Source organism: Oreochromis niloticus, linkage group LG3 (assembly GCF_001858045.2).
Source record: "Oreochromis niloticus isolate F11D_XX linkage group LG3, O_niloticus_UMD_NMBU, whole genome shotgun sequence".
Classification (NCBI taxonomy): Eukaryota; Metazoa; Chordata; class Actinopteri; order Cichliformes; family Cichlidae; genus Oreochromis; species Oreochromis niloticus.
The window spans coordinates 57570621-57594888 of NC_031967.2; the positions used below are offsets into that span (position 1 = coordinate 57570621).

General features: G+C 38.8%; 1 protein-coding gene and 1 long non-coding RNA gene across 9 annotated transcripts in view; one reads left to right on the top strand and one right to left on the bottom strand.

Moving 5' to 3' along the window:
- LOC102076279 (protein NLRC3) overlaps positions 1–23812 on the top strand; it is a 30842-nt gene extending 7030 nt beyond the window's left edge. Inside the window, exons 7-11 of one of the 8 annotated variants that reach the window (XR_003216503.1) lie at positions 19339–19509; positions 20143–20316; positions 21147–21175; positions 21362–21403; positions 21780–23812. Coding sequence is in view for 5 of the 8 variants with exons in the window: in XM_025903383.1 (XP_025759168.1) it covers positions 250–420; positions 1053–1245 (364 nt within the window). In the remaining 3 variants the exon portion in view is untranslated. Of the gene's footprint in view, positions 1–249; positions 421–1052; positions 2140–2243; positions 2829–2876; positions 3796–19338; positions 19510–20142; positions 20317–21146; positions 21176–21361; positions 21404–21769 lie in introns of those variants that run through there. The other 7 variants (XR_003216506.1, XR_003216504.1, XM_025903399.1 and 4 more) reach the window with 7 other exon arrangements.
- On the bottom strand, positions 18182–19735 carry LOC109201463 (uncharacterized). The gene is made up of 3 exons (XR_002061517.1): positions 19701–19735; positions 19396–19495; positions 18182–18723 (listed from the first exon to the last, which is right to left on the bottom strand). It is a non-coding gene; the product is annotated as an uncharacterized LOC109201463 (long non-coding RNA).
- Positions 23813–24268: the final 456 nt, after the last annotated feature.

Consider the following 24268-nt stretch of genomic DNA (forward strand, 5'->3'; position numbering starts at 1 on the left):
AAACTAGATGTTTTAAGGACAGTGCTGCCAAGCAGAAAGTGGCTGCAAGTAACACATTAAATCAAAGAAAGATTGAAGATCTGTAGGTCTGACAGAGACAGAGGAGAATTATTAAAATGTTTCATGTTAGTAACATCAGATCAGCTGAGCCAGAAGAGACAGTGTCCCGTTGTGTTGCATCGAGCACACAAAGTAAATATAATGTGTCTTCTTAATAATAACATGCTTTTAATATATGTGTCAAAACAGACTTCATGATGTTCATGTCTTTGGGGGTAGCTGTGGATCTTTGGCCTTAGCTCTGACCTCAGACCCCTCCCATCTGAGAGAGCTGCACATGAAATCAGTGAGACTGGAGAAAGACGCACAAGAACTTTTTACTCATCTGGGGCATCCAAACTGTAGACTGGAGACACTCAGGTTAGTTAACTGTATTTACTGCAATAGTAAAACACTTCTGTTTAAAAATAAGCGAAGATGAGGATGCACTGCATGTCACGTTCGCGGCAAAAAACAGGACTCAAATGCAGGACAGTGTGTTTATTTACAGTGAAATAGTGAACACTGATCAATCTGCCACACTCACAGACACATGCAAAAGATAGTTTTACCTCAGGGCTGTACTGACCAGGTCGCTAAGTGACCCAGCATCGACTGTAGCTCAGCCACACTGTTAAGTAGTGAACACTGACGAGGACGATCAGCACCAGCTGGTGAAGCTTGATGGATGACAGGTGTGGCTGGCTTCAGTGAGGGAATTCCTTTCGGCCTGATGTTACCACATAAACCAGTGGTGTGGGTACAAGCTTGGGTACTAAAACTACATACTATAATATTGGTTTTAGTAATATCTGGTTAGTTTTAATCAGTGTGTAGAGTTGATTCTGCTGCCGTGTGTGTGGGGTTTTGTTTTTTTTTCTGCAAGTTTGCGCTTGACAATAATCTGTACAGTTTGCAATAGTCTTTCCTCCATTAGACGTTCACTTGGTTTCTTATAAGAAAAAGATGATTTAATAAAAGAATACTTTGTAATTCATATGATGTTTATTCAGCTTTGAGGACAGCACTTTGTCAGAGAAGAACTGTTCAGAACTGCTCAGTGCTCTGAAGTCCAACCCCCCCTATCTGAAACATCTGGATCTAATAGGATGCAACCTGGAGGGTTCAGGAATGAAACAGCTGTATGATTACCTGGAGAGTCCACACTGTAAACTACAGTTTAAAAGGTCAGTTCACTTGACTTAGAGTATAAAGGAAACATATTTCTTTGGTTTCTGTTTATCAGTGTGTCTGCAGAACAAACAATCACACATACAAAGAGAATCCGGCTGTGTAGCAGGCTGACTTTGTGATGATCCACAGTAACAACAGAACAAAGTTACTCCTCATTGAACTGCACTTTTAAAGTTCTCGTGTTCTTACACTTATGAATTGTTAGTTTCACATGTCCCCAGAATCTGTATTTCACGCTTCTGTTCACAACAATAAACAGATCTTTTTTTAACCATGTCTGCATACGTCAAGTTAGAAACTCCTTTTACTGTCAGTGGAAGTCAAACTGGAATGGGCACTACACCCACCTCTTTCTGTGGAAAACAACCAACAGGAGCAGAGCAGCTCTTTCTGTATACTGTCTGACTTTTTGATAGAGACCTGAATTTGACACTGCATTGCTCCTAACTGCAAATGCACCACATGCAAATATATATTTTATAGCCATTATGTTCTCGGAAACAGAAAATGGATTCCTGAAAACAGACAGCCAGGTGGACAAACAGTTAGAAGTCTATTGAGCCAAGAAGTCTTAAACCTTAAGTTTCTCATCTAATCCCTTTCACAGCTTGGTCTGTGAAAGGGATTAGATGGCCTGTGTTCCACTGAGACAGGCCATCGAGTCTAAACACCAAACACCTCTATCTAAATTCTGTAAACCAATAGATCAGGTTCATTCTTTCTAATCATGTTTACTGCAATTTTTGTTATTTCTCTCACATTCACAATAGTAAGCTGCTCACTTCTTGCTGGACCTCCATCACAGGTTACACCAAGAGACACTGATTGATCAGTAATAACAGTTTAACACAAAAAGGAGTTTATTACAATTGCTGGATGCACTTATAGTCAGTTTTAATGTTGTTTGTTTAGTATGACTTTTATAGAGTCTTTTCTCAGTTTGTTAACAAAAAGATGTAACAATTTATTTTGTTGCTACCTGTTCTTGGTCCTGTCTCATGTTCCTGCAGAGTGTCTGTGGTTTAGATGCTGCACTTAGGTGAGTATTATTCAGATCTGTTAGTGGGATTGATTTATATATTTCACTGGTCACTTCCAGATTACTAAAGATAATTTTAAGATAAATCATTGTAATCGTAAATAATATCTCAAGATCTAATATATCATTAACACATTGCATTGATGTGTATGTCTGTTGATGTTTTTGTATTCAAATCGTTTGAAGACCAGCTGGCTTTGATGGATTTATACAGAATCTCAGTATTTGGTGAGTTTAACTTAAAAGGTTTCATTCTTTACATTAAACTCTTTTTAATTTAATTATTGACCTTTTGATGAGCTGCCATAGATATTATGAACACCTGAAATGAAATGACTCCTGTTTACAAAAACAAAATAAAAATCATATTTAAATTCACATGTACCCATATTTCTGATGTTTTGTGTGACATGTGCACTTGTTGTCTCACACAAACATGCATAGAATCACTTTATTTCTTTCATGATTCACTAAGACGTTGGATGTCTGTTTATTTTAAGAGTAAAGACGTAAATGTGCTGTTCCTCTCGGTTGTTAAAATTAATGATTGGTTTCCTAAAAATGATTTGAAGCATATGCAACAATCTGTTTCAATCTTAAACAGATCAAGATCAATGCAGTGATGCCTGCAGAGTCATCCTGAAAGAAATCAGTGGTCAACCCAACCCGTGGTTCTACCCAAACTTCCTGAATCTGTTCCTGAACGTACAAACACAGTGTGGCTTTAACACCAATATAAACCTTTGGTTTATGGATAAGGGCTTTGGAAATTGCCGAACCTCTTTTCAGTGGATGAAGTACAGGAATGATGTTAAACACCTCGATCTCACAGTGTGCTGAGGTAATTTCCACTTCAGTGTATGCCTTTGCTTCCTGGATAATTCCTATCACTCCAGTGAGTGCATCAGTACTGGAATTTTGTCTTTCTCAGCTAAAGGACATTTTGCCCCAGTATCTGACATGTTCCCCAGTTTTGATTTGTTGCAGAGCAGAATCTTGTGATACAGATTTCATTGCACTGTTTACACACACAAGGATCCACTGAGAAGACCACAGTTTGAATATAGACTGAAAACACAGATGTTGTCATTTATCTTACAAGAATCAGTAAACTCTGGAATAGGTTCTGCTATGTTATTTGGACTCCTGACCTCCTGTTTTATACCTCAAGATGCTCTTTTGAGGTACAATAGCTAGTCTTGGAACTAAAAAGCGGACTTTGCTTGTGCAGGTCCTTGTTTATTATTTTACTATGAGACATTTTATTCATTTAACTGCTGTAATTTCACTGTTTAACATGTCTTGCTTGTGGTGTTGCATTACAATACAGCAGTGTGTTTTCAGTGCTGTGTTATGTTACAGCTCAGAGAAGGGTATGTCACATATATACTGTGTTAAATGGGAGTCCAGTTTTGTACTTTTGCAATATTTGGAAAATACAGATACTTGGTTAAAGAATAACAGTCCATCTGGAAGGTATTCAGAACACTTAACTTGCTTCACATCATGTTATATTACAGTCTTATTTTGAGATGGATTAATTCATTTCCATGTCTACACACAACACAGTGTAATGACAAAGAGATAAAAAACTTGAAATTATTATAAATTTATTGAAAAATATTGATATAAACAATCAAATGTAATTGTAGCCTTTGTCCAATACTTTGTTAAAGCACCTACAGCCTCAGGTTGGAGCAGCAGTATGCAGCCATTATCAGAGCTCCTTTTTATTGTTTGGCAAGGTTAAAGTCTGGGCTCTGTCTGGGTCACACATGGTCACTCTACCTTAGAAATGAAATTTAAGCATAAAGGAGACTCCTTTGTTATAAGCATGATGTAGCTTCACTGTATGGGTGATATTGGCCACTTGATGTCTGGTTTTCTCCAGATGTGACTCTTGGCATTGAGGCCAAACAGTTCAATCTTTGTTTCATCCAATCAGTTAATTTTGTTTCTGATTGTCCGCAAGACCTTCAGGCCTGCTATCATGTGTCTTTTACTGAGGAGTGGCATGATGATATGTGGAGCAAGTGAAGTGCTTTGAGTCCTTTTTGTGTCTTTTTTGTTCATTGCCTTACTGCTGTCAGTTATTAAAATGAATGTTTTAGATACATTTGGTTAAAGTGCAAGGGTGTACAAAATACATTTGTCACTAAAGTCAGTCTGTAGACCAACAAATATTTATATAATTTGTGGATAGTAAGAAAAATACATGTCCAGCAAACATTAAATATTTGTTTATCATCTCCTCAACCTGCATTTTGTGGTTCTCTCTGTGTTGCAGCTCCACTCTGTGGAATGATGAAGAACTTCAGTTAAAGCCTACTTTAAATCTCTGATGTTTTGACTAGGGATGGGTATCGTTTAGGTTTTATCCGATACCGGTGCCAAACCGGTACTTCTGAAACGGTGCCAGTGCTTAAACGGTGTTCGAACCGGTGCTTAAAGAATGGAGAACACAAACTTTGTCCAAAAACCTTTCATGTTCAGCTGTTTTTTTGTAAAAAGATAACAATGTTAGCCTTTTCTGCAGCTATAGGGGATATATTGTCACAGTTTGCCGAGGCAAACTGCGTGGAGTGTGAGGAGTGGACCCAGGTGCAGACATTCTAAAACTCAAAACTTAACTGTTGATGAGCTGTTTATTCAGGCAGACAGGAAAGTACAAAATAAAAGGGCAAAAACAATGCAAACTAAGCAATAACCTAAACTGGGTGAACTAGAAAGGAAGCACGAACTATGAAAACCCTGGCAAACAGAAACACAAACAAAACTCTAAACATGGCAATGATGAGGGGGATATATGAAAACCTGAACACAGGACATGGCATGGGAATAACACAGACGATCCGACAAAGACTGAATGAGAAGGCACAGACTAAATACACACAGGAGGCTAATGAGAGAAGTGGGAACACATGGGGGAACAGCTGACACACATGAACATAACGACCTCAGTGGAAGAGTAAAACTAAACACGATGAACTCAGGAACACAAGATCTCTTCAAAATAAAACAGGAAACATGAGACGCAGACATGAAACACATGAAGGGCAGGGGAGACTTAACAGGGGTTGGAAGACACAAGGGGAATCTAATAACAAATGAACATGGAAAACCTAATAAGCTTAAACATACACTATAAACATCAAAAGAACTAAAACTCAAAACACTGGGTCATAAGACCCAGGATCGTGACATATATGTATATATAAAAGGTAAATACAATTTTTTTATTCCGTTAATGTGGATATCTGACTTGCCTTTTCTTATTATTTGATTATCCTGCTTATCATTATTATTTGATTATCATTATTATCATCATGTATAGTGTCATATAGCACCTTTAAAGTTTGCCAAGTGTTTTGATATAAAGGCAAACTCAAGGTGTAGATTTAAACTGAGCAAGGAAAAACTGGAAGCTATCAATCAGCTTGATTGATTGAAAATACACTTAAATATTACATGAGTTTAATCTTTATATTTTATAACAAATTCATTTATGCTGGTATGAGAGAGTCAGGGGAGCACAGCTGGATGTCAGTGGTTGGACTGGTGGTCTACTTCACTAGATAACATCTCGCTCTGGTTTAAAGTCTGAGCACAAAGACACAAAGGTCAAATAACACATAACCTTTGTAGTTCAGTTGAAACCTCAAAACTTTATCTTTTCTTATTAGAAATGTAGGAAGGGAGGAAAAATGAAAACCTGATGAGGCTCAGTGAAGTATATTTAAGCATAAAATTGTGTAACGGCTAAATGATGATATGAATGCCACAGCTACAATAAGTAAAATATTCACTGAACTGATAATAAGCGCAGCAGAGGATAATGCGATCAAAAGCACAATTCAGAAAGATGAAAGATGAAAGTGGTGTAACAGAAGCAAGAATGTGTGTGTGGTCTCAGGCTCTGCTGCAGGGGAGAGCCGGGCAGGCAGGCAGGGCAGCTGTGGGGTATCTACTAATCACGGGCTGTCTGTATTTCAGTGAGGCTGCTGCAGAGGAGGAGAGTTGACAGGAGAGCAGTCAGTCTGGAACTGAAAAGGTCCAGCCAAAAAGTGTGACAAAAAATAAAAATATAAAACACTGACTAGTTTGTATACAAGTGCTGACTGGGGTTTGCAGTCCAATTTAATACAAAATGTTTTAAACTGAAAAAGTAAAATAAAATACTGTACTGCAGTACCTCAGGCAGAAATACTGTGTATGAAAATGGTCTAACATTTTATAATATTGCCCTTAAACTTAGAGTTTAATTCTCCCAGGATTACATGGAATGTCAGTGTAATCTGATGATGATTTTATTTACAAATACTTGTAGCTAGAATGAGGGAGTAACAATTGCGATTTTTTACAGACTAGAAGAAATAATTGTACTGTCATTTTAAGTAGTCCATAACTTTGTGGTAATTTAGCAAAAGAATAAACAAAGAAATGTAATATTAAATTGTAATTTTTGCTGGTGTAGTCACTTAACCTTGCCTTTTAAGATTTTTAATAATGAATGAAATTTATCTTGTTATATTACATGTAAAAATCTATTACATACTGTTCTCTCTTTTCCAGTTCCACAAAAATAAATAAAATAAACACTACAAATCTTGTAAGGGAGAAGTCAGAGTGATTTTATGATGAAGCCAGGGCAATGGTGTTTTTGGCAGTCATTTTAAGTTGTAGATTGAAGCTGCTCAGCTCATCTTTTTGGCCACCAGGTGCCACCAAAGGGGACTGTGTTGAAGCGTTTGAAGTAAAGAACCTTTGTTTGATACAAGCTTCAACTTCAGAAAGCTGGGAGGTGGGGGGCTCTGCTTTTTGTCCATCACTGCTGATCCTCTGGGGCTCCCACCCTTTGAGTGTAGGCGATCCATCAGGGGCCTCCTCCTTCTTCACCTGCTGGAATGGTTGAAAAGATATTGCTGACACCTGTGGCCTTAGGTCTTCAGCACTCTTGGGAGCTCCTTGAGGGCTTTATTACTTCATCCCTATCCTCAATTTGAAGTACATTTTCATGACAAAAATGCTCACACTTGACTCTCTCTCACTCTCACTTTGTTTCTCTGTCACACAAATACAATGACTCCACAAGAAAATTATTGATTTATGTACCAATTTATGTACTCCAACCTTTTAGTGTTTCTTTCCCTATTACAATATAAATTGCCATGATATGACTGTTGTTGTTATCAGGTGGTGCATGAATAAAAGTCAATTGAATTAAAAATGTATTGATTGTGTGTGGCAGGTCACATGATTCACATGATCCATATTTGTGGCTTTTAAGAAAATATATATTTCTTCAGGCTGGGCTAATCATTAGTTAACACACTGGGAATTTAGTCATACGAGTTCCTGTAGAGATGGGAGGAGCTGCTCTGCTGAGGTGAGGAGGAAACAAAGTACTGTAATTTCAGTTTGTACAGTCATGAAGCAGATGAGTGAAAACAAGGTGAGTGTTACTGAGCATTTATGGGGTGTCAGAATAATAAGAACATGTGTTTCATACTGGAAAAACTCATATGCATGTTTCTCAAGGTAGAACAAAAAAGTCTGAAAATACTTTTAGCCTGTTTTGGTATCGGAATTTGTGACACCATACACCATACGTCAGACTGACTTTGTTTTTCTTGTGCTGAGTTAGCTGTCTCTCAGTGAGCTGTAAGAGAGTAAAAGTATTTATTATTTATGAGACAAAGGGTCACCTGCATTTAATACAAGCTAGACTGTGTGTATGTGTGTCCTGGTGTGGTGTATATCCTGTTCTGCCAGTTATGTCTTAAAAAATGTTTCTGATGTTTCTTCTCTGCTGTTTTCACAGTCAGTGCTCCTTGTTTCTTGCCCAGAAGTCATAAAGATGAGTGTTTTGAGGCAGAACAGAGCAGAGTTTCAAGGATCCAGCTCTATTTCCATAAACAGTGACAATCTCAGAGATTATCATCCAATCTACAGTCATGAACTTGGACCATCAGGCAAAAAGTAAGAAACTATGTATATTATAAACAATGTGAAAATGGCAAAAGGAGAGAATAAAATTTAGTAACACAGTAAAGTGATTTAGTAAAAGCTTTAAAATCACTAAAACAATTATATGAAGTGATTTGCCTTAAACAACCACTGATACAGCTGTGTTGCTTTCAGTCTGTATTGTGTGTTTGACTTCATGATATGTGTTTCCAATGAGGTTTTATAGTTTTATTCTCCTTTGTAAAATAACGGCTGTCCTACCAATACACTTATTGATGACTTGGATTGGTTTGATGCTGGCAACACCACACTATTCATGTGAATGTGCTCATAACTAAACTAATGAGCTGCTGTGACTCCTTATTCTGGCGATCCATGGTAGGATTAATGAATAATGATGAAGGAAAGACTAATTTGGTATATTTGCAATTCACTTCAATTCAATTTTATTTATATAGCACCAAATCACAACAGCAGTCGCCTCAAGGCGCTTTATATTGTACAGTAGATCGTACAATAATAGGTACAGAGAAAAACCCAACAATCATATGACCCCCTATGAGCAAGCACTTTGGCGACAGTGGGAAGGAAAAACTCCCTTTTAACTGGAAGAAACCTCCGGCAGAACCAGGCTCAGGGAGGGGCGGGGCCATCTGCTGCGACCGGTTGGGGTGAGAGAAGGAAGACAGGATAAAGACATGCTGTGGAAGAGAGACAGAGATTAATAACAGATATGATTCGATGCAGAGACGTCTATTAACACATAGTGAGTGAGAAGGGTGACTGGAAAGGAAAAACTCAATGCATCATGGGAATCCCCGGCAGCCTACGTCTATTGCAGCATAACTAAGGGAGGATTCAGGGACACCTGGTCCAGCCCTAACTATATGCTTTAGCAAAAAGGAAAGATTTAAGCCTAATCTTAAAAGTAGAGATAGTGTCTGTCTCCCGAATCCAAACTGGAATCTGGTTCCACAGAAGAGGGGCCTGAAAACTGAAGGCTCTCCCTCCCATTCTACTTTTAAATACTCTAGGAACAACAAGTAAGCCTGCAGAGCAAGAGCGAAGTGCTCTAATAGCGTGATATGGTACTACAAGGTCATTAAGATAAGATGGGGCCTGATTATTTAAGACCTTGTATGTGAGGAGCAGGATTTTGAATTCAACTCTGGATTTAACAGGAAGCCAATGAAGGGAAGCCAAAACAGGAGAAATATGCTCTCTCTTTCTAGTCCCTGTCAGTACTCTTGCTGCAGCATTTTGGATTAGCTGATGGCTTTTCAGGGAGTTTTTAGGACATCCTGATAATAATGAATTACAGTAGTCCAGCCTGGAAGTAATGAATGCATGAACTAGTTTTTCAGCGTCACTCTGAGACAGGATATTTCTAATTTTAGAGATGTTGCGCAAATGGAAGAAAGCAGTCTTACATATTTGTTTAATATGTGCGTTGAAGGACATGTCCTGGTCAAAAATGACTCCAAGTTTCCTCACAGTGTTACTGGAGGCCAAGGTAATGCCATCCAGAGTAAGAATCTGCTTAGATACCATATTTCTAAGATTTTCAGGGCCGAGTACAATAACCTCAGTTTTATCTGAATTAAGAAGCAGAAAGTTAGCGGCCATCCAGGTCTTTATGTCTTTAAGACATTCCTGCAGTTTAACTAATTGGTGTGTGTTACCTGGCTTCATGGATAGATAGAGCTGCGTATCATCTGCATAGCAGTGAAAATTTATGCTATGTCTTCTAATGATGCTGCCTAAGGGAAGCATGTATAATGTAAATAGAATTGGTCCTAGCACTGAACCCTGTGGAACACCATAATTGACCTTAGTGTCTGAAGAGGACTCTCCATTTACATGTACAAATTGGAGTCTATTAGATAGATATGATACAAACCACTGCAGTGCAGTACCTGTAATACCTACAGCATGTTCTAATCGCTCTAATAGGATATTATGGTCAACAGTATCGAAGGCTGCACTGAGGTCTAGCAGGACAAGCACAGAGATGAGTCCACTGTCAGAGGCCATAAGAAGATCATTTGTAACCTTCACTAAAGCTGTTTCTGTGCTGTGATGAGCTCTGAAACCTGACTGAAACTCTTCAAATAAGCCATTCCTCTGCAGATGATCTGTTAGCTGTTTGGCAACTACTCTTTCAAGGATTTTTGATATGAAAGGAAGGTTGGAGATTGGCCTATAATTAGCTAAGACAGCTGGGTCTAGAGATGGCTTTTTAAGTAAAGGTTTAACTACAGCCACCTTGAAGGCCTGTGGTACATAGCCGATTATTAGAGATAGGTTGATCATATTTAAGATCGAAGAATTAATTAATGGCAGGACTTCTTTGAGCAGTTTTGTAGGAATGGGGTCTAAAAGACACGTTGATGGTTTGGAGGAATTAATTATTGAAGTTAACTCAGAAAGATCAATTGGAGAAAAAGAGTCTAACTTAACATTGATGGTACTAAGAGTAGCTGTAGATAATATTACATCTGTGGGATGATTATTGGTAATTTTTTCTCTAATGATAAGAATTTTATTTGTGAAGAAGTTCATGAAGTCATTACTAGTTAACGTTAAAGGGATTGTTGGCTCAGTAGAGCTCTGACTTTTTGTCAGCCTGGCTACAGTGCTGAAGAGAAACCTGGGGTTGTTCTTATTTTCTTCAATCAGTGACGAATAGTAAGATGTTCTGGCTTTGCGCAGGGCTTTCTTATAAATCAGCAAACTATTTCTCCAGGCTAAATGATGATCCTCTAAATTTGTGACACGCCATTTCCTCTCCAGCTCACGAGTTATCTGCTTTAGGCTACGTGTTTGAGAATTATACCACGGAGTCAGGGACTTCTGATTTGAGGCCTTAGTTTTCACAGGAGCTACAGTATCCAGAGTCGTACGTAGTGAGGCGGTAAAATTATTAACAAGATAATCGACCTCTGTTGGAGTAGCGTTCGGATAGCTGCTCTGCTCTATGTTGGTACAGGGCATTGAAGAAGATAACAGTGGGTGGATTATATTCTTAAACTTAGTTACAGCGCTTTCAGAAAGACATCTACTGTGATAAAGTCTACTCTCCACTGCTGTGTAATCAATTATTGTAAATGTAAATGTTATCAGGAAATGATCAGACAGCAGAGGGTTTTCAGGAAACACTGTTAAATGTTCAGTTTCTATGCCATATGTTAAAACAAGATCTAGAGTGTGATTAAAGTGGTGGGTGGGTTCTTTTACATTTTGAGAGAAGCCAATTGAGTCTAGTAACAGATTAAATGCGATGTTGAGGCTGTCATTTTTAGCATCTACATGGATGTTAAAATCACCCACAATAATTATTTTATCTGAGCTGAGCACTAAATCAGATAAAAAGTCTGAGAAATCAGAGAGAAACTCTGTGTAAGGCCCAGGTGGACGATAGATGATAACAAGTAAGACTGGTTTCTGAGTTTTACAGCTGGGTTGGACGAGGCTAAGCATCAGGCTTTCAAATGAATTAAAAGTCTGTCTTGGTCTTTCATTAATTAATAGACTGGTGTGAAAAACTGCTGCCACACCGCCCCCTCGGCCTGTGCTTCGGGATTTCTGGTAGTTAGAATGACTCGGGGGTGCTGATTCATTTAAACTAACATAATCATCCTGCTGCAACCAGGTTTCTGTAAGGCAGAGTAAATCGATTTGTTGATCAATTATTAAGTCATGTACTAACAGAGACTTGGAGGAGAGAGACCTAATATTTAATAATCCACATTTCACTGTTTTACTCTTTGGTTCAGATGTGGATACTGTATTGTTCTTTCTTTGTGATTTTCTATGTTTAAATTGTTTATTGCTGGTTTTTAGTTTGTTTGTTTTTTTGTCTTTTTGGGAGCTGACACAGTCTCAGTGGAGATGGGTTTTTGGGGGGGTAGCAGGAGGAGAGAAGCTGCAGAGAGGCGTGTAAGACTGCAACTCTGCTTCCTGGTCCCAACTCTGGATTGTCATATTTTGGGGGTTTAATAAATTGGTCCATATTTCTAGAAATGAGAGCTGCTCCATCCAAAGTGGGATGGATGCCGTCTCTCCTAACAAGACCAGGTTTCCTCCAGAAGGTTTGCCAATTATCTATGAAGCCCACATCGTTTTTTGGACACCACTCAGACCGCCAGCACACCTCCTGGTGTGTAAATCACACATTTCCCTGCAGAGTGGTTGAGTTCTGCAGAGCTTTATAAATGTCTCTGCCAGTTGTTTCCATCATTGTCTGAATGATTGAGTCCAAATGTATGCAGACATGGGCATTCAAACACACCAGTTGTCTTTGCTGTTTGTTGTGGGAGCTTGTCCTTGTCATTACCCACATAGCAAAATTGGTATGGCCCAGATCTGGCCCTGCTTACATAAACATGGGCCAGCACAAGGCCAGTTGCAGATACACTGGTGGTCCTGTGCTGGCCCATGTGTGTATTACATCTGGCAAACCTGATCTGGGCCACCAAAGGGCTGTCATTCTTTGCAGTATGTGGGCCATGTGTAACCACATTGTGTGGGTCAGATCCGGACCATACCAATTTTGCTATGTGGGTTGATGCCGGATCTGCGGAAGACCTGTTTTCTACGGGCCACATAAACCAAACCACAATTGAGCCAGATATGGCATGCCATTACGTAGACAGTGCCATTTATGCCAGACCTGGCCCACATCTGGATGACATACATTTTATCATGCCAGACGTCAGCCAGCGGTGCCAGCTTGATACCAGATCCGGGCCAGACCTGCTTGCTATGTGAATAGAGTAGTTGTAAGAGAGTTCTTTAGCCTCATAAATCTGACAGAGAGAGGCAGCTGAATGACCAACAACAGGCACATGTAGAAGGAAAATCAGTGCTTTATTCATTGTTTGTGTTTACAGACGTCAGCAACACAACCACAGAGCAGAATTTCCAGGATCCAGCTCTGTGTCCATGAACAGTGACATGTCCAGAAAATATCCTCCAGTCTTCAGTCATGAACCTGGATCCCCAGTCACACAGTAAGAGACTGATTTGGCTATAAACTGAGTGAAGATGATTTTGGTTTTCGAGTATTTCATGTTGTTTCAAAGGGGTTCACAGTGACATGTCCAGAGGTTATCTTCCACAGTTCAGTCATAAAGTAAGAGACTGATTCTGCTCTCAAATAGGTGAAGATGATTTTGGTTATGGAGTCTTTTTATATTATATGAAAGGGGTCTGCGAGGGTGGAGTCATTGAATTGTGCTTAATCTTTTCTACATCAGGTTTTGGTTGAGATAAAAAAAATAAATTTTGCAACAATCAATTATGTGGAAAGAAAAGACACCATTGTTGGAAGCCTTAAGCTAAAATATATCTTCCAAAAAATTTGGAAGTTTGCTAAACTTAGCTTAACATATTACGATGTTTCTAATATTTACAACAAAGGTTTTTAAGGTCACACATTCATTTGAAATGATTTCTGCAAAACACACACAGCAGCTGTGCTGCTTTCAGAGTGTATCATGTGTTTAACCTATTGATATGTTTTCCTATGAAGTTTTGTAGTAAGAATGAGACTCTCTATTGTAAACAATATGAAAATGGTCAAAATATTAGCTAAGAATTCTAAAATAATTTAAAAAAGATTAACCTGCCAATAGCTTGTCCTACATTAATTAGAGTTGTTGTAAGAGAGTTCTTTAGTTGGTAACAGTCTGTTGTACAGAAGTCATAGTAGTTGTGAGAAAACAGAGATTTTCAGCCTTACACATCTGACCAACGGATGACCAAAAACAGGTCACTTGATTCTATGTTTGTGTTTGCAGATGTCAACAACACAATCACAGAGCAGAGTTTCCAGGATCCAGCTCTATCTCCATAAACAGTCACATGTCCAGAAAATATCCTCCAGTCTTCAGTCATGAACCTGGATCCCCAGTCACACAGTAAGAGATTGATTTGGCTATAAACTGAGTGAAGATGATTTTGGTTTTCGAGTATTTCATGGTGTTTCAAAGGGGTTCACAGGGGTGGAGTCAGTGAACTGTGCTTACATTCCTCTGGAGCAGATCAGAAACTGGTAGGGATGAAATTTCTGAAATTTAAAAAAAAATATTTTTCTAAGCATTAAAGACACAATTCTTAAAAGATAGAGGCTAAACATAGTCTTGAATGAATGGACAAATTTTTATTAACATACTAGCTTTTTGTAGTCTTTCGTAGAAGGCTCTTAAATAAATTACACATTCAAATTAAGCAATTATTCCTTTCTATCTATCTATCTAACATATAAATAAACACAAAGAAAAGCACATATCCACGAGGGAGATCACAACAAGAGAAAGAAATAAACAGAGGGCTTAAATACACAAAAAATAACCAGGGAAAATGAAACAAGACGGAAACACGGCTGCAGCTCTAATAGGACCCTGCAAGACAGAGGAAGCAAAACTGCACATAGCACACATCAGGCGATCTGTGATGTTTTCCCAACTCTTTGGAAGTCAACATCTGCCACAGCTTGTAAACAATAAAAAACAACAGGATTAACATCTGATGTCTAGATTCTTTTTGAATTCAGATATGTGATCATATATGGCAAGGAAACTACTAATATAACTGTACTGCTTTAAGAAGACGAAGCAAAAGTGGAGCAGATTGGGGAGTGTGTGTGACCAAACATGTGGAAACCAGAAGGATTGCTAGCTCTTCTGAGCAGTGTGGGGACCATAGCCAAACTCGGAAGACTCCAGAAAGTGGAGAATTAATGTGAACAAACTGAGAGGGAAATCCTGAGCACAGTGGACAAACAGCTTTAAGAGATGAACTAAAGAGCAGAGAAGGTGAAGATGAAGGCAAACGCAGAGGTTTGTGATGTTGCATGAGAGGCTGCAGGTTTAATCGAGACTATCCTCGAGTATTCAGTTATGAACCTGGATCATCAGGCACAAAGTACAAATTTTGGAATAACCGGTTTTCTGAAAGTCAAGACAACATTCTTGGAAGCTAGGCTAAACCCTATCTTCTAGGAAAAGTGGAAGTATAAGCTTCATGTTGTTAAACTACTACACTGAAAAAAAGAACATACTGGATGTACTTAATTCAATAGTGGACATTGGGTCCACAGAGGTGTCTTGCAACAATTTTGGCAGAACATTTAACAACTGAGTTAAATTAAAACGTAACATTATAACATGAGGCAATTGTGTTAAATACACCCAAGATGCTTACACAAGTCCAAGAAAAGGCCAATCTCCTTCCCATATGGAAAAGATACGTATAAATCTTATAAAGTTTGTATCTGTCATGTGTGTAAATCTGATGCAAGTCTTTTCTAAGTTTTTTTTTTTCTATTGTTTTTCCATATGGATTGTTTCAGTGTAGACCAAACAGCCACCCACATAAAAGCTGTTTTGCTTCGATTAAGAATACATGCACAGCTTTACACAAGAAAAGGCAAAAAAAAAAAAAAAAACCCAAAAACAATAAGTGAAAGATACTAAAGGGAAAAAATAGTAACCGAATGCCCACTACTATAAACGTACCACAGAAACAAGACTCTCTACACAGCAACTAATCAAAACACAGGTTCTTTGTTGGATGGTGGAGGTTAGGAGAGAAGGGGCCAGGTGGCTGTCATCTGGTGGTTAAATACTGGAGGTGATCAACCAATTATCCAATCCGAGGATAGGCAGAGACTCCACCCAGCTACTCAGCAGGCACGCCCAGGTGTCCAACTCCTAAGAGAGAAAAGGGGAAGAAAACCACAGCCATCCTCTGGTGGGAGGAGTCACACATAAAAGAAACACAACATTGGATCATAACAAAGTGTTTGCATTACTACAAAAGGTTTTACTGCTTTTCTTTGGACAGAATAATTTTTTGTTCGTGTCCACAGAGAGAAGAAGAGGAATTTCTTTGTGGAGAAGCCGGTGTCCTGCTGTGCGTTGCATCAGGATGTCCTGAAGGATTCATCAAAAGACTTCTGTCCCCAATGTGGAGTCAAGTCTGGAACCAGAACTTATCAGCAGACAGCCTGTAAGAGCATCTGTGCAAAAACAAAAACTTAAGCTTTCTTGCTCTCTTGTTTAATTGTTTTCCATTCTTTCAACAGATACTGATCTAGAAAAATGTTTAGATGCGTTAAAAGTCACTCTGAGGAAACGATATGAACGTGTGATGGAAGGAACTGATAAAACAGGAATTGGAGCCCTCCTCAGATTGATCTACACTGAGCTCTACATCACAGAGGAGCAGAGTGAAGCAGTACACTTCCAACATGAGGTGAGGCAGGTGGAGAGCACTTGTAAGAAGATCCACCGTGAAACACCAATCAGCTGCCAGGACATCTTTAAAACCTTACCTGACCAACAGAGACCCATCAGAGTGGTTCTGACATATGGTGTTGCTGGCATTGGAAAAACCTTCTTGGTGCAGAAGTTCACTCTGGACTGGGCAGAGGGCTTAGAAAACCAACACATCAGTGCGGTGGTTCTGCTTTCATTCAGGGAGCTGAACTTGGTCAGAGATGAGCAGTACAGTCTCCTGGAGCTGATCCATGTTTTCCATCCAACATTACAGAGCGTCACAGCAGAGCAGCTCACTGTGTGTAATCTTTTGTTCATCTTTGACGGCCTGGATGAAAGCAGACTTTTGTTGGATTTCACCAACAGGAAGCTTGTGTCTGATGTCACACAGAAGTCAACCATCAGTGAGCTCCTGACAAACCTCATCGAGGGGAATCTGCTTCCCTCTGCTCTCATCTGGATAACTTCCCGACCTGCAGCAGTCAGTCAGATTCCTCCTAAATGTGTTGACAGGATGACAGAAGTTCGAGGCTTCACTGATGCTCAGAAGGAGGAGTACTTCAGGAGGAGATTCAGAAATAAAGAGCAGTCAAGCAGAATCATCTCCCACCTGAAGACATCCAGGAGCCTCCACATTATGTGTAGTATCCCAGTCTTCTGCTGGATCACTGCTACAGTTCTGGAGCACATGGTGACTACAGAGGAGAGAGCAGAGCTGCCCAAGACCCTGACTGACATGTACTCACACTTCCTGCTGGTTCAGACAAAGAGAAAGCACAAGTACCACGAGGGGAAAGAAATGAGTCAGCAAGAGCTCACCAGTGCTGACAGGGAAGTTCTTCTGAAGCTGGGGAGGCTAGCATTTGAACATCTGCAGAAAAAGAACATCCTGTTCTACCAAGAAGACTTGGAGCAGTGTGGTCTGGATGTCACAGAGGCCTTGGTGTACTCAGGAGTTTGTACAGAGATCTTCAAAAGAGAGTGTGTGATCTTCCAGAAACCAGTTTACTGCTTTGTTCATCTGAGCATTCAGGAGTTTCTGGCTGCAATCTACATGTCCCACTGTTACACCAACAGGAAGACAGAGGTGCTGCAGGACTTCTTTACTGTAGACGATAAAGGAAATAAGATATCTTTGAAAGAAATATCATCCCTGGAAGATTTTCTGAGCGGAGCCATGGAAGAATCCTTGAAAATTCCGAATAGCCACCTGGAACTGTTTGTTCGTTTCCTTCATGGCCTCTCTATGAAGTCCAACCAGAGACTCTTAGGAGGTTTATTGGGTCAGACAGAGAGCAGTCCAGAAATCATCCAGAGAGTCATCAACAACCTGAAGAAGATTAGCAGTGAAGGCAAGATTCCTGAAAGATGCATAAACATTCTCTACTGTCTCAGGGAGATGAATGACGTCTTAGTACATCAGGAGATCCAAGAGTTTCAAAAGTCACAGAACATGTCAAAGAAGAAACTTTCTGAAATCGAGTGCACAGCTTTGGCACATATGTTGATGATGTCAGAGAACATTATGGAGGAGTTTGATCTGCAGAAGTACAACACATCACGGGATGGACGATGGAGCCTGCTTCCAGCTGTGGTAAACTGCAGAAAGGCTCGGTGAGTCCAAGTGTGATTAACATTATAAATCAGTGTAGATCAATAGTTTAGTTCCTAAAATTAATCTTACTAGAAAACATCATTGCTCTTATTACACTATTCCAGTTATTTATTCTAAACATTACATGTCAGTTATTTTGTCAGAAATGTTGCTGAGGTATTGCAAACACTAAAAATGTTTTTATAATAGAAAATTATTTGGAGGATTCAATTTTTATACATCTATATCTTCAGCTGAAACAGCCACTGTGGCCAAATGTGAACGTAATGGAATGTTGTCATTGATTTATTTTCAACAATAGAAATTAAATCATTCAGGTTCTTCAGTACAGTCAGTGATAATAACATTGATGTAAATCTTGATAACATCACAGTGAGTGGTCAGAAATTAATCATATGAGACTGTGATAGGAAGCACGCAGCTTTCACGCACACAGCACTGAAAGATGAGTGCTGGTTTCTTTACAAAGGGTTTTAACCAGATTGCTTTTAGCAGCTTTGCCGCTGCACACTTCAGTTCATCTTTGTACCACACACAGCTCTGTCCTGCTTTTCAGCTCTCACTCCTCTTTCAGGCCTCAGCAGCTACTGAAATAGGGAAAGCATGGTTAGCATAATGGATGTCAGCTTTGACAGCCAGACTTCCTCCGTCCCCTGCAGCTGAGTCACAAACCACACCCTGCCACAGACACTTTTGATTGATTTTTACTCCTGAGTCCAACTTTTATTTTAGCACTCTGGAGTTGACGGACACAGTACCAAATCACATGAAATATTAAAATGAAATGCAAAGAAGACACACCCTAACTGCATCTCTATTTCAAGTGAAGAATTCAAAATATTTACCAGTTTTTAAATTGTGTTGATAGGCCAGGAAAAATAGACTGATAAATAGTTTCCAACGTGCTTTTTCTGAATATTGTTGTCATGTTTGGTACAGGAAGAAATGGTAAAAACTAGATGTTTTAAGGACAGTGCTGCCAAGCAGAAAGTGGCTGCAAGTAACACATTAAATCAAAGAAAGATTGAAGATCTGTAGGTCTGACAGAGACAGAGGAGAATTATTAAAATGTTTCATGTTAGTAACATCAGATCAGCTGAGCCAGAAGAGACAATTTCCCCATTGTGTTGCATCGAGCACACAAAGTAAATATAATATGTCTTCTTAATAATAACATGCTTTTAATATATGTGTCAAAACAGACTTCATGATGTTCATGTCTTTGGGAAAAGCTGTGGATCTTTGGCCTTAGCTCTGACCTCAGACCCCTCCCATCTGAGAGAGCTGCACATGAAATCAGTGAGACTGGAGGAAGACGCAGAAGAACTTTTTACTCATCTGGGGCATCCAAACTGTAGACTGGAGACACTCAGGTTAGTTAACTGTATTTACTGTAATAGTAAAACACTTCTGTTTAAAAATAAGCGAAGATGAGGATGCACTGCGTGTCACGTTCGCTGCAAAAAACAGGACTCAAATGCAGGACAGTGTGTTTATTTACAGTGAAATAGTGAACACTGATCAATCTGCCACACTCACAGACACATGCAAAAGATAGGTTTACCTCAGGGCTGTACTGATCAGGTCGCTAAGTGACCCAGCATCGACTGTAGCTCAGCCACACTGTTAAGTAGTGACCACTGACGAGGATGATCAGCACCAGCTGGTGAAGCTTGATGGATGACAGGTGTGGCTGGCTTCAGTGAGGGAATTCCTTTCTGCTTGATGTTACCACATAAACCAGCGGTGTGGGTACAAGCTTGGGTACTAAAAATACATACTATAATATTGGTTTTTAGTAATATCTGGTTAGTTTTAATCAGTGTGTAGAGTTGATTCTGCTGCCGTGTGTGTGGGTTTTTGTTTTTTTTTCTGCAAGTTTGCACTTGACAATAATCTGTACAGTTTGCAATAGTCTTTCCTCCATTAGACGTTCACTTGGTTTCTTATAAGAAAAAGATGATTTAATAAAAGAATACTTTGTAATTCATATGATGTTTATTCAGCTTTGAGGACAGCACTTTGTTAGAGAAGAACTGTTCAGAACTGCTCAGTGCTCTGAAGTCCAACCCCCCCTACCTGAAACATCTGGATCTAATAGGATGCAACCTGGAGGGTTCAGGAATGAAACAGCTGTATGATTACCTGGAGAGTCCACACTGCAAACTACAGTTTAAAAGGTCAGTTCACTTGACTTAGAGTATAAAGGAAACATATTTCTTTGGTTTCTGTTTATCAGTGTGTCTGCAGAACAAACAATCACACATACAAAGAGAATCCGGCTGTGTAGCAGGCTGACTTTGTGATGATCCACAGTAACAACAGAACAAAGTTACTCCTCATTGAACTGCACTTTTAAAGGTCCCGTGTTCTTACACTTATGAATTGTTAGTTTCACATGTCCCCAGAATCTGTATTTCACGCTTCTGTTCACAACAATACACAGATCTTTTTTTAACCATGTCTGCATACGTCAAGTTAGAAACTCCTTTTACTGTCAGTGGAAGTCAAACTGGAATGGGCACTACACCCACCTCTTTCTGTGGAAAACACTCAACAGGAGCAGAGCAGCTCTTTCTGTATACTGTCTGACTTTTTGATAGAGACCTGAATTTGACACTGCATTGCTCCTAACTGCAAATGCACCACAGGCCATCACAGTCTAAACACCAAACACCTCTATCTAAATTCTGTAAACCAATAGATCAGGTTCATTCTTTCTAATCATGTTTACTGCAATTTTTGTTATTTCTCTCACATTCACAACAATAAGCTGCTCACTTCTTGCTGGACCTCCATCACAGGTTACACCAAGAGACACTGATTGATCAGTAATAACAGTTTAACACAAAAATGAGTTCATTACAATTGCTGGATGCACTTATAGTCAGTTTTAATGTTGTTTGTTTAGTATGATTTTTATAGTCTTTTCTCATTTTGTTAACAAAAAAATGTAACAATTTATTTTGTTGCTACCTGTTCTTGGTCCTGTCTCCTCATGTTCCTGCAGAGTGTCTGTGGTTTAGATGCTGCACTTAGGTGAGTATTATTCAGATCTGTTAGTGGGATTGATTTATGTATTTCAATGGTCACTTCCAGATTACTAAAGATAATTTTAAGATAAATCATTGTAATCGTAAATAATATCTCAAGATCTAATATATCATTAACACATTGCATTGATGTGCATGTCTGTTGATGTTTTTGTATTCAAATCGTTTGAAGACCAGCTGGCTTTGATGGATTTATACAGAATCTCAGTATTTGGTGAGTTTAACTTAAAAGGTTTCATTCTTTACATTAAACTCTTTTTAATTTAATTATTGACCTTTTGATGAGCTGCCATAGATATTATGAACACCTGAAATGAAATGACTCCTGTTTACAAAAACAAAATAAAAATCATATTTAAATTCACATGTACCCATATTTCTGATGTTTTGTGTGACATGTCCACTCGTTGTCTCACACAAACATCCATAGAATCACTTTATTTCTTTCATGATTCACTAAGACGTTGGATGTCTGTTTATTTTAAGAGTAAAGACGTAAATGTGCTGTTCCTCTCGGTTGTTAAAATTAATGATTGGTTTCCTAAAAATGATTTGAAGCATATGCAACAATCTTTTTCAATCTTAAATAGATCAAGACATGCAGTGATGCCTGCAGAGTCATCCTGAAAGAAATCAGTGGTCAACCCAACCCGTGGTTCTACCCAAACTTCCTGAATCTGTTCCTGAACGTACAAACACAGTGTGGCTTTAACACCAATATAAACCTTTGGTTTATGAATAAGAGCTTTGGAAATTGCCGAACCTCTTTTCAGTGGATGAAGTACAGGACTGAGGTAAAACACCTCGATCTCACAGTGTGCTGAGGTAATTTCCACTTCAGTGTATGCCTTTGCTTCCTGGATAATTCCTATCACTCCAGTGAGTGCATCAGTACTGGAATTTTGTCTTTCTCAGCTAAAGGACATTTTGCTCCAGTATCTGACATGTTCCCCAGTTTTGATTTGTTGCAGAGCAGAATCTTGTGATACAGGTTTCATTGCACTGTTTACACACACAAGGATCCACTGAGAAGACCACAGTTTGAATATAGACTGAAAACACAGATGTTGTCATTTATCTTACAAGAATCAGTAAACTCTGGAATAAGTTCTGCTATGTTATTTGGACTCCTGTCCTCCTGTTTTATACCTCAAGATGCTCTTTTGAGGTACAATAGCTAGTCTTGGAACTAAAAAGCAGACTTTGCTTGTGCAGGTCCTTGTTTATTATTTTACTATGAGACATTTTATTCATTTAACTACTGTAGTTTCACTGTTTAACATGTCTTGCTTGTGGTGTTGCATTACAATACAGCAGTGTGTTTTCAGTGCTGTGTTATGTTACAGCTCAGAGAAGGGTGTGTCACATATATACTGTGTTAAATGGCAGTCCGGTTTTGTACTTTTGCAATATTTGGAAAATACAGATACTTGGTTAAATAAGTACAGTCCATCTGGAAGGTATTCAGAACATTTAACTTGCTTACCATCATGTTATGTTACAGTCTTTTTTCAAGATGGATCAAATACATTTTCATCTCTACACACAACACAGTGTAATGATAAAGAGATAAAAAAAACTTGAAATTATTATACATTTATTTTAAAAATATTATTGATATAAACAATAAAATGTAATTGTAGCCTTTGTCCAATACTTTGTTAAAGCACCTACAGCCTCAGGTTGGAGCAGCAGTACACAGCCATTATCAGAGCTCCTTTTTATTGTTTGGCGAGGTTAAAGTCTGGGCTCTGTCTGGGTCACACATGGTCACTCTCCCTTAGAAATCAAATTTCAAGTATGAGGAGACTCATACATAAGTATGATGTAGCTTCACTGTATGGGTGATATTGGCCAGGTGATGCCTGCTTTTCTCCAGATGTGACTCTTGGCATTGAGGCCAAACAGTTCAATCTTTGTTTCATCCAATCAGTTCATTTTGTTTCTGATGGTCCGCAAGACCTTCAGGTGCCTTTTGGCAAACTCTAGGCCTGCTATCATGCGTCTTTTACTGAGGATTGGCATGATGATATGTGGATCAAGTGAAGTGCAGTGTTTTTTGTTCATTGCCTTACTGCTGTCACAGTTATTAAAATGAATGTTTAAGATACATTTGGTTAAAGTGCAAGGGTGTACAAAATACATTTGTCACCAAAGTCTGCTTGTAGACCAACAAATATTTATATAATTTGAGAATAGTAAGACAAATACATGTACAGAAAACATTAAATATTTGTTTATCATCTCCTCAACCTGCATTTTATGGTTATCCTGTGTTGCAGCACCACTCTGTGGAATGATGAAGAACTTCAGTTAAAGCCTACTTTAAATCTCAGAGGTTGATGCTTTGACTGAAAGTTTTTATTTTAAACTGCCAGCATTAGCTCCTCACATTAAAGCGGATCAAAAGAAGATCCAAGCACCAACATGTGTTTGTCCCATAAAACAAAACAGTAAAACAGACACACAAAAAAACTCTGGCTTCAGTAATCCAACATAATCTCACCAAGATCAATAGTGTCCCTTATGGAAAATAAGGGACACTATTAAATATATATGAATCTCATAAAGTTTGTATCTGTCTTGTGTGAAAAGCATACAAGAGTGAAAACAGATATAAGATCCCTTGAAAAATTATATAAATGAAACTTGTATGTTTTGGATACTTACTAAAACAATATATGAAAGTAATGAGAAAGTGGCCACTTTCATGAGTAAATCATATAAGCCAAATCTTTTTTTAAATTTTTTTTTCTATTTCTTTTCCATATGGGGTTCTACAAATTATAAAACCATCTGTGGTGCACATGGTTTGTGGTGTGACTGTGGGGAGGCTGACACACCTGAGCTGCATTAGCTCGTCGTGCCTCCACTGGTTATAACAGCAAACTAGGTCCTGAATGTTGCTTGTTTTTGTGTGTATCTCAACTGTGAGCCGTAAAGCTGCAGCCAAGTGTGAAGAACAACAACTGGAATAATAAAAAGGCTAAAAAGCATAAACATTTTGCTGGGTCTGCTGTGGTTATTTCACACCATCTTATAAAGAGATTACAATCAAATCTAGGATCTTTTTTGGGCA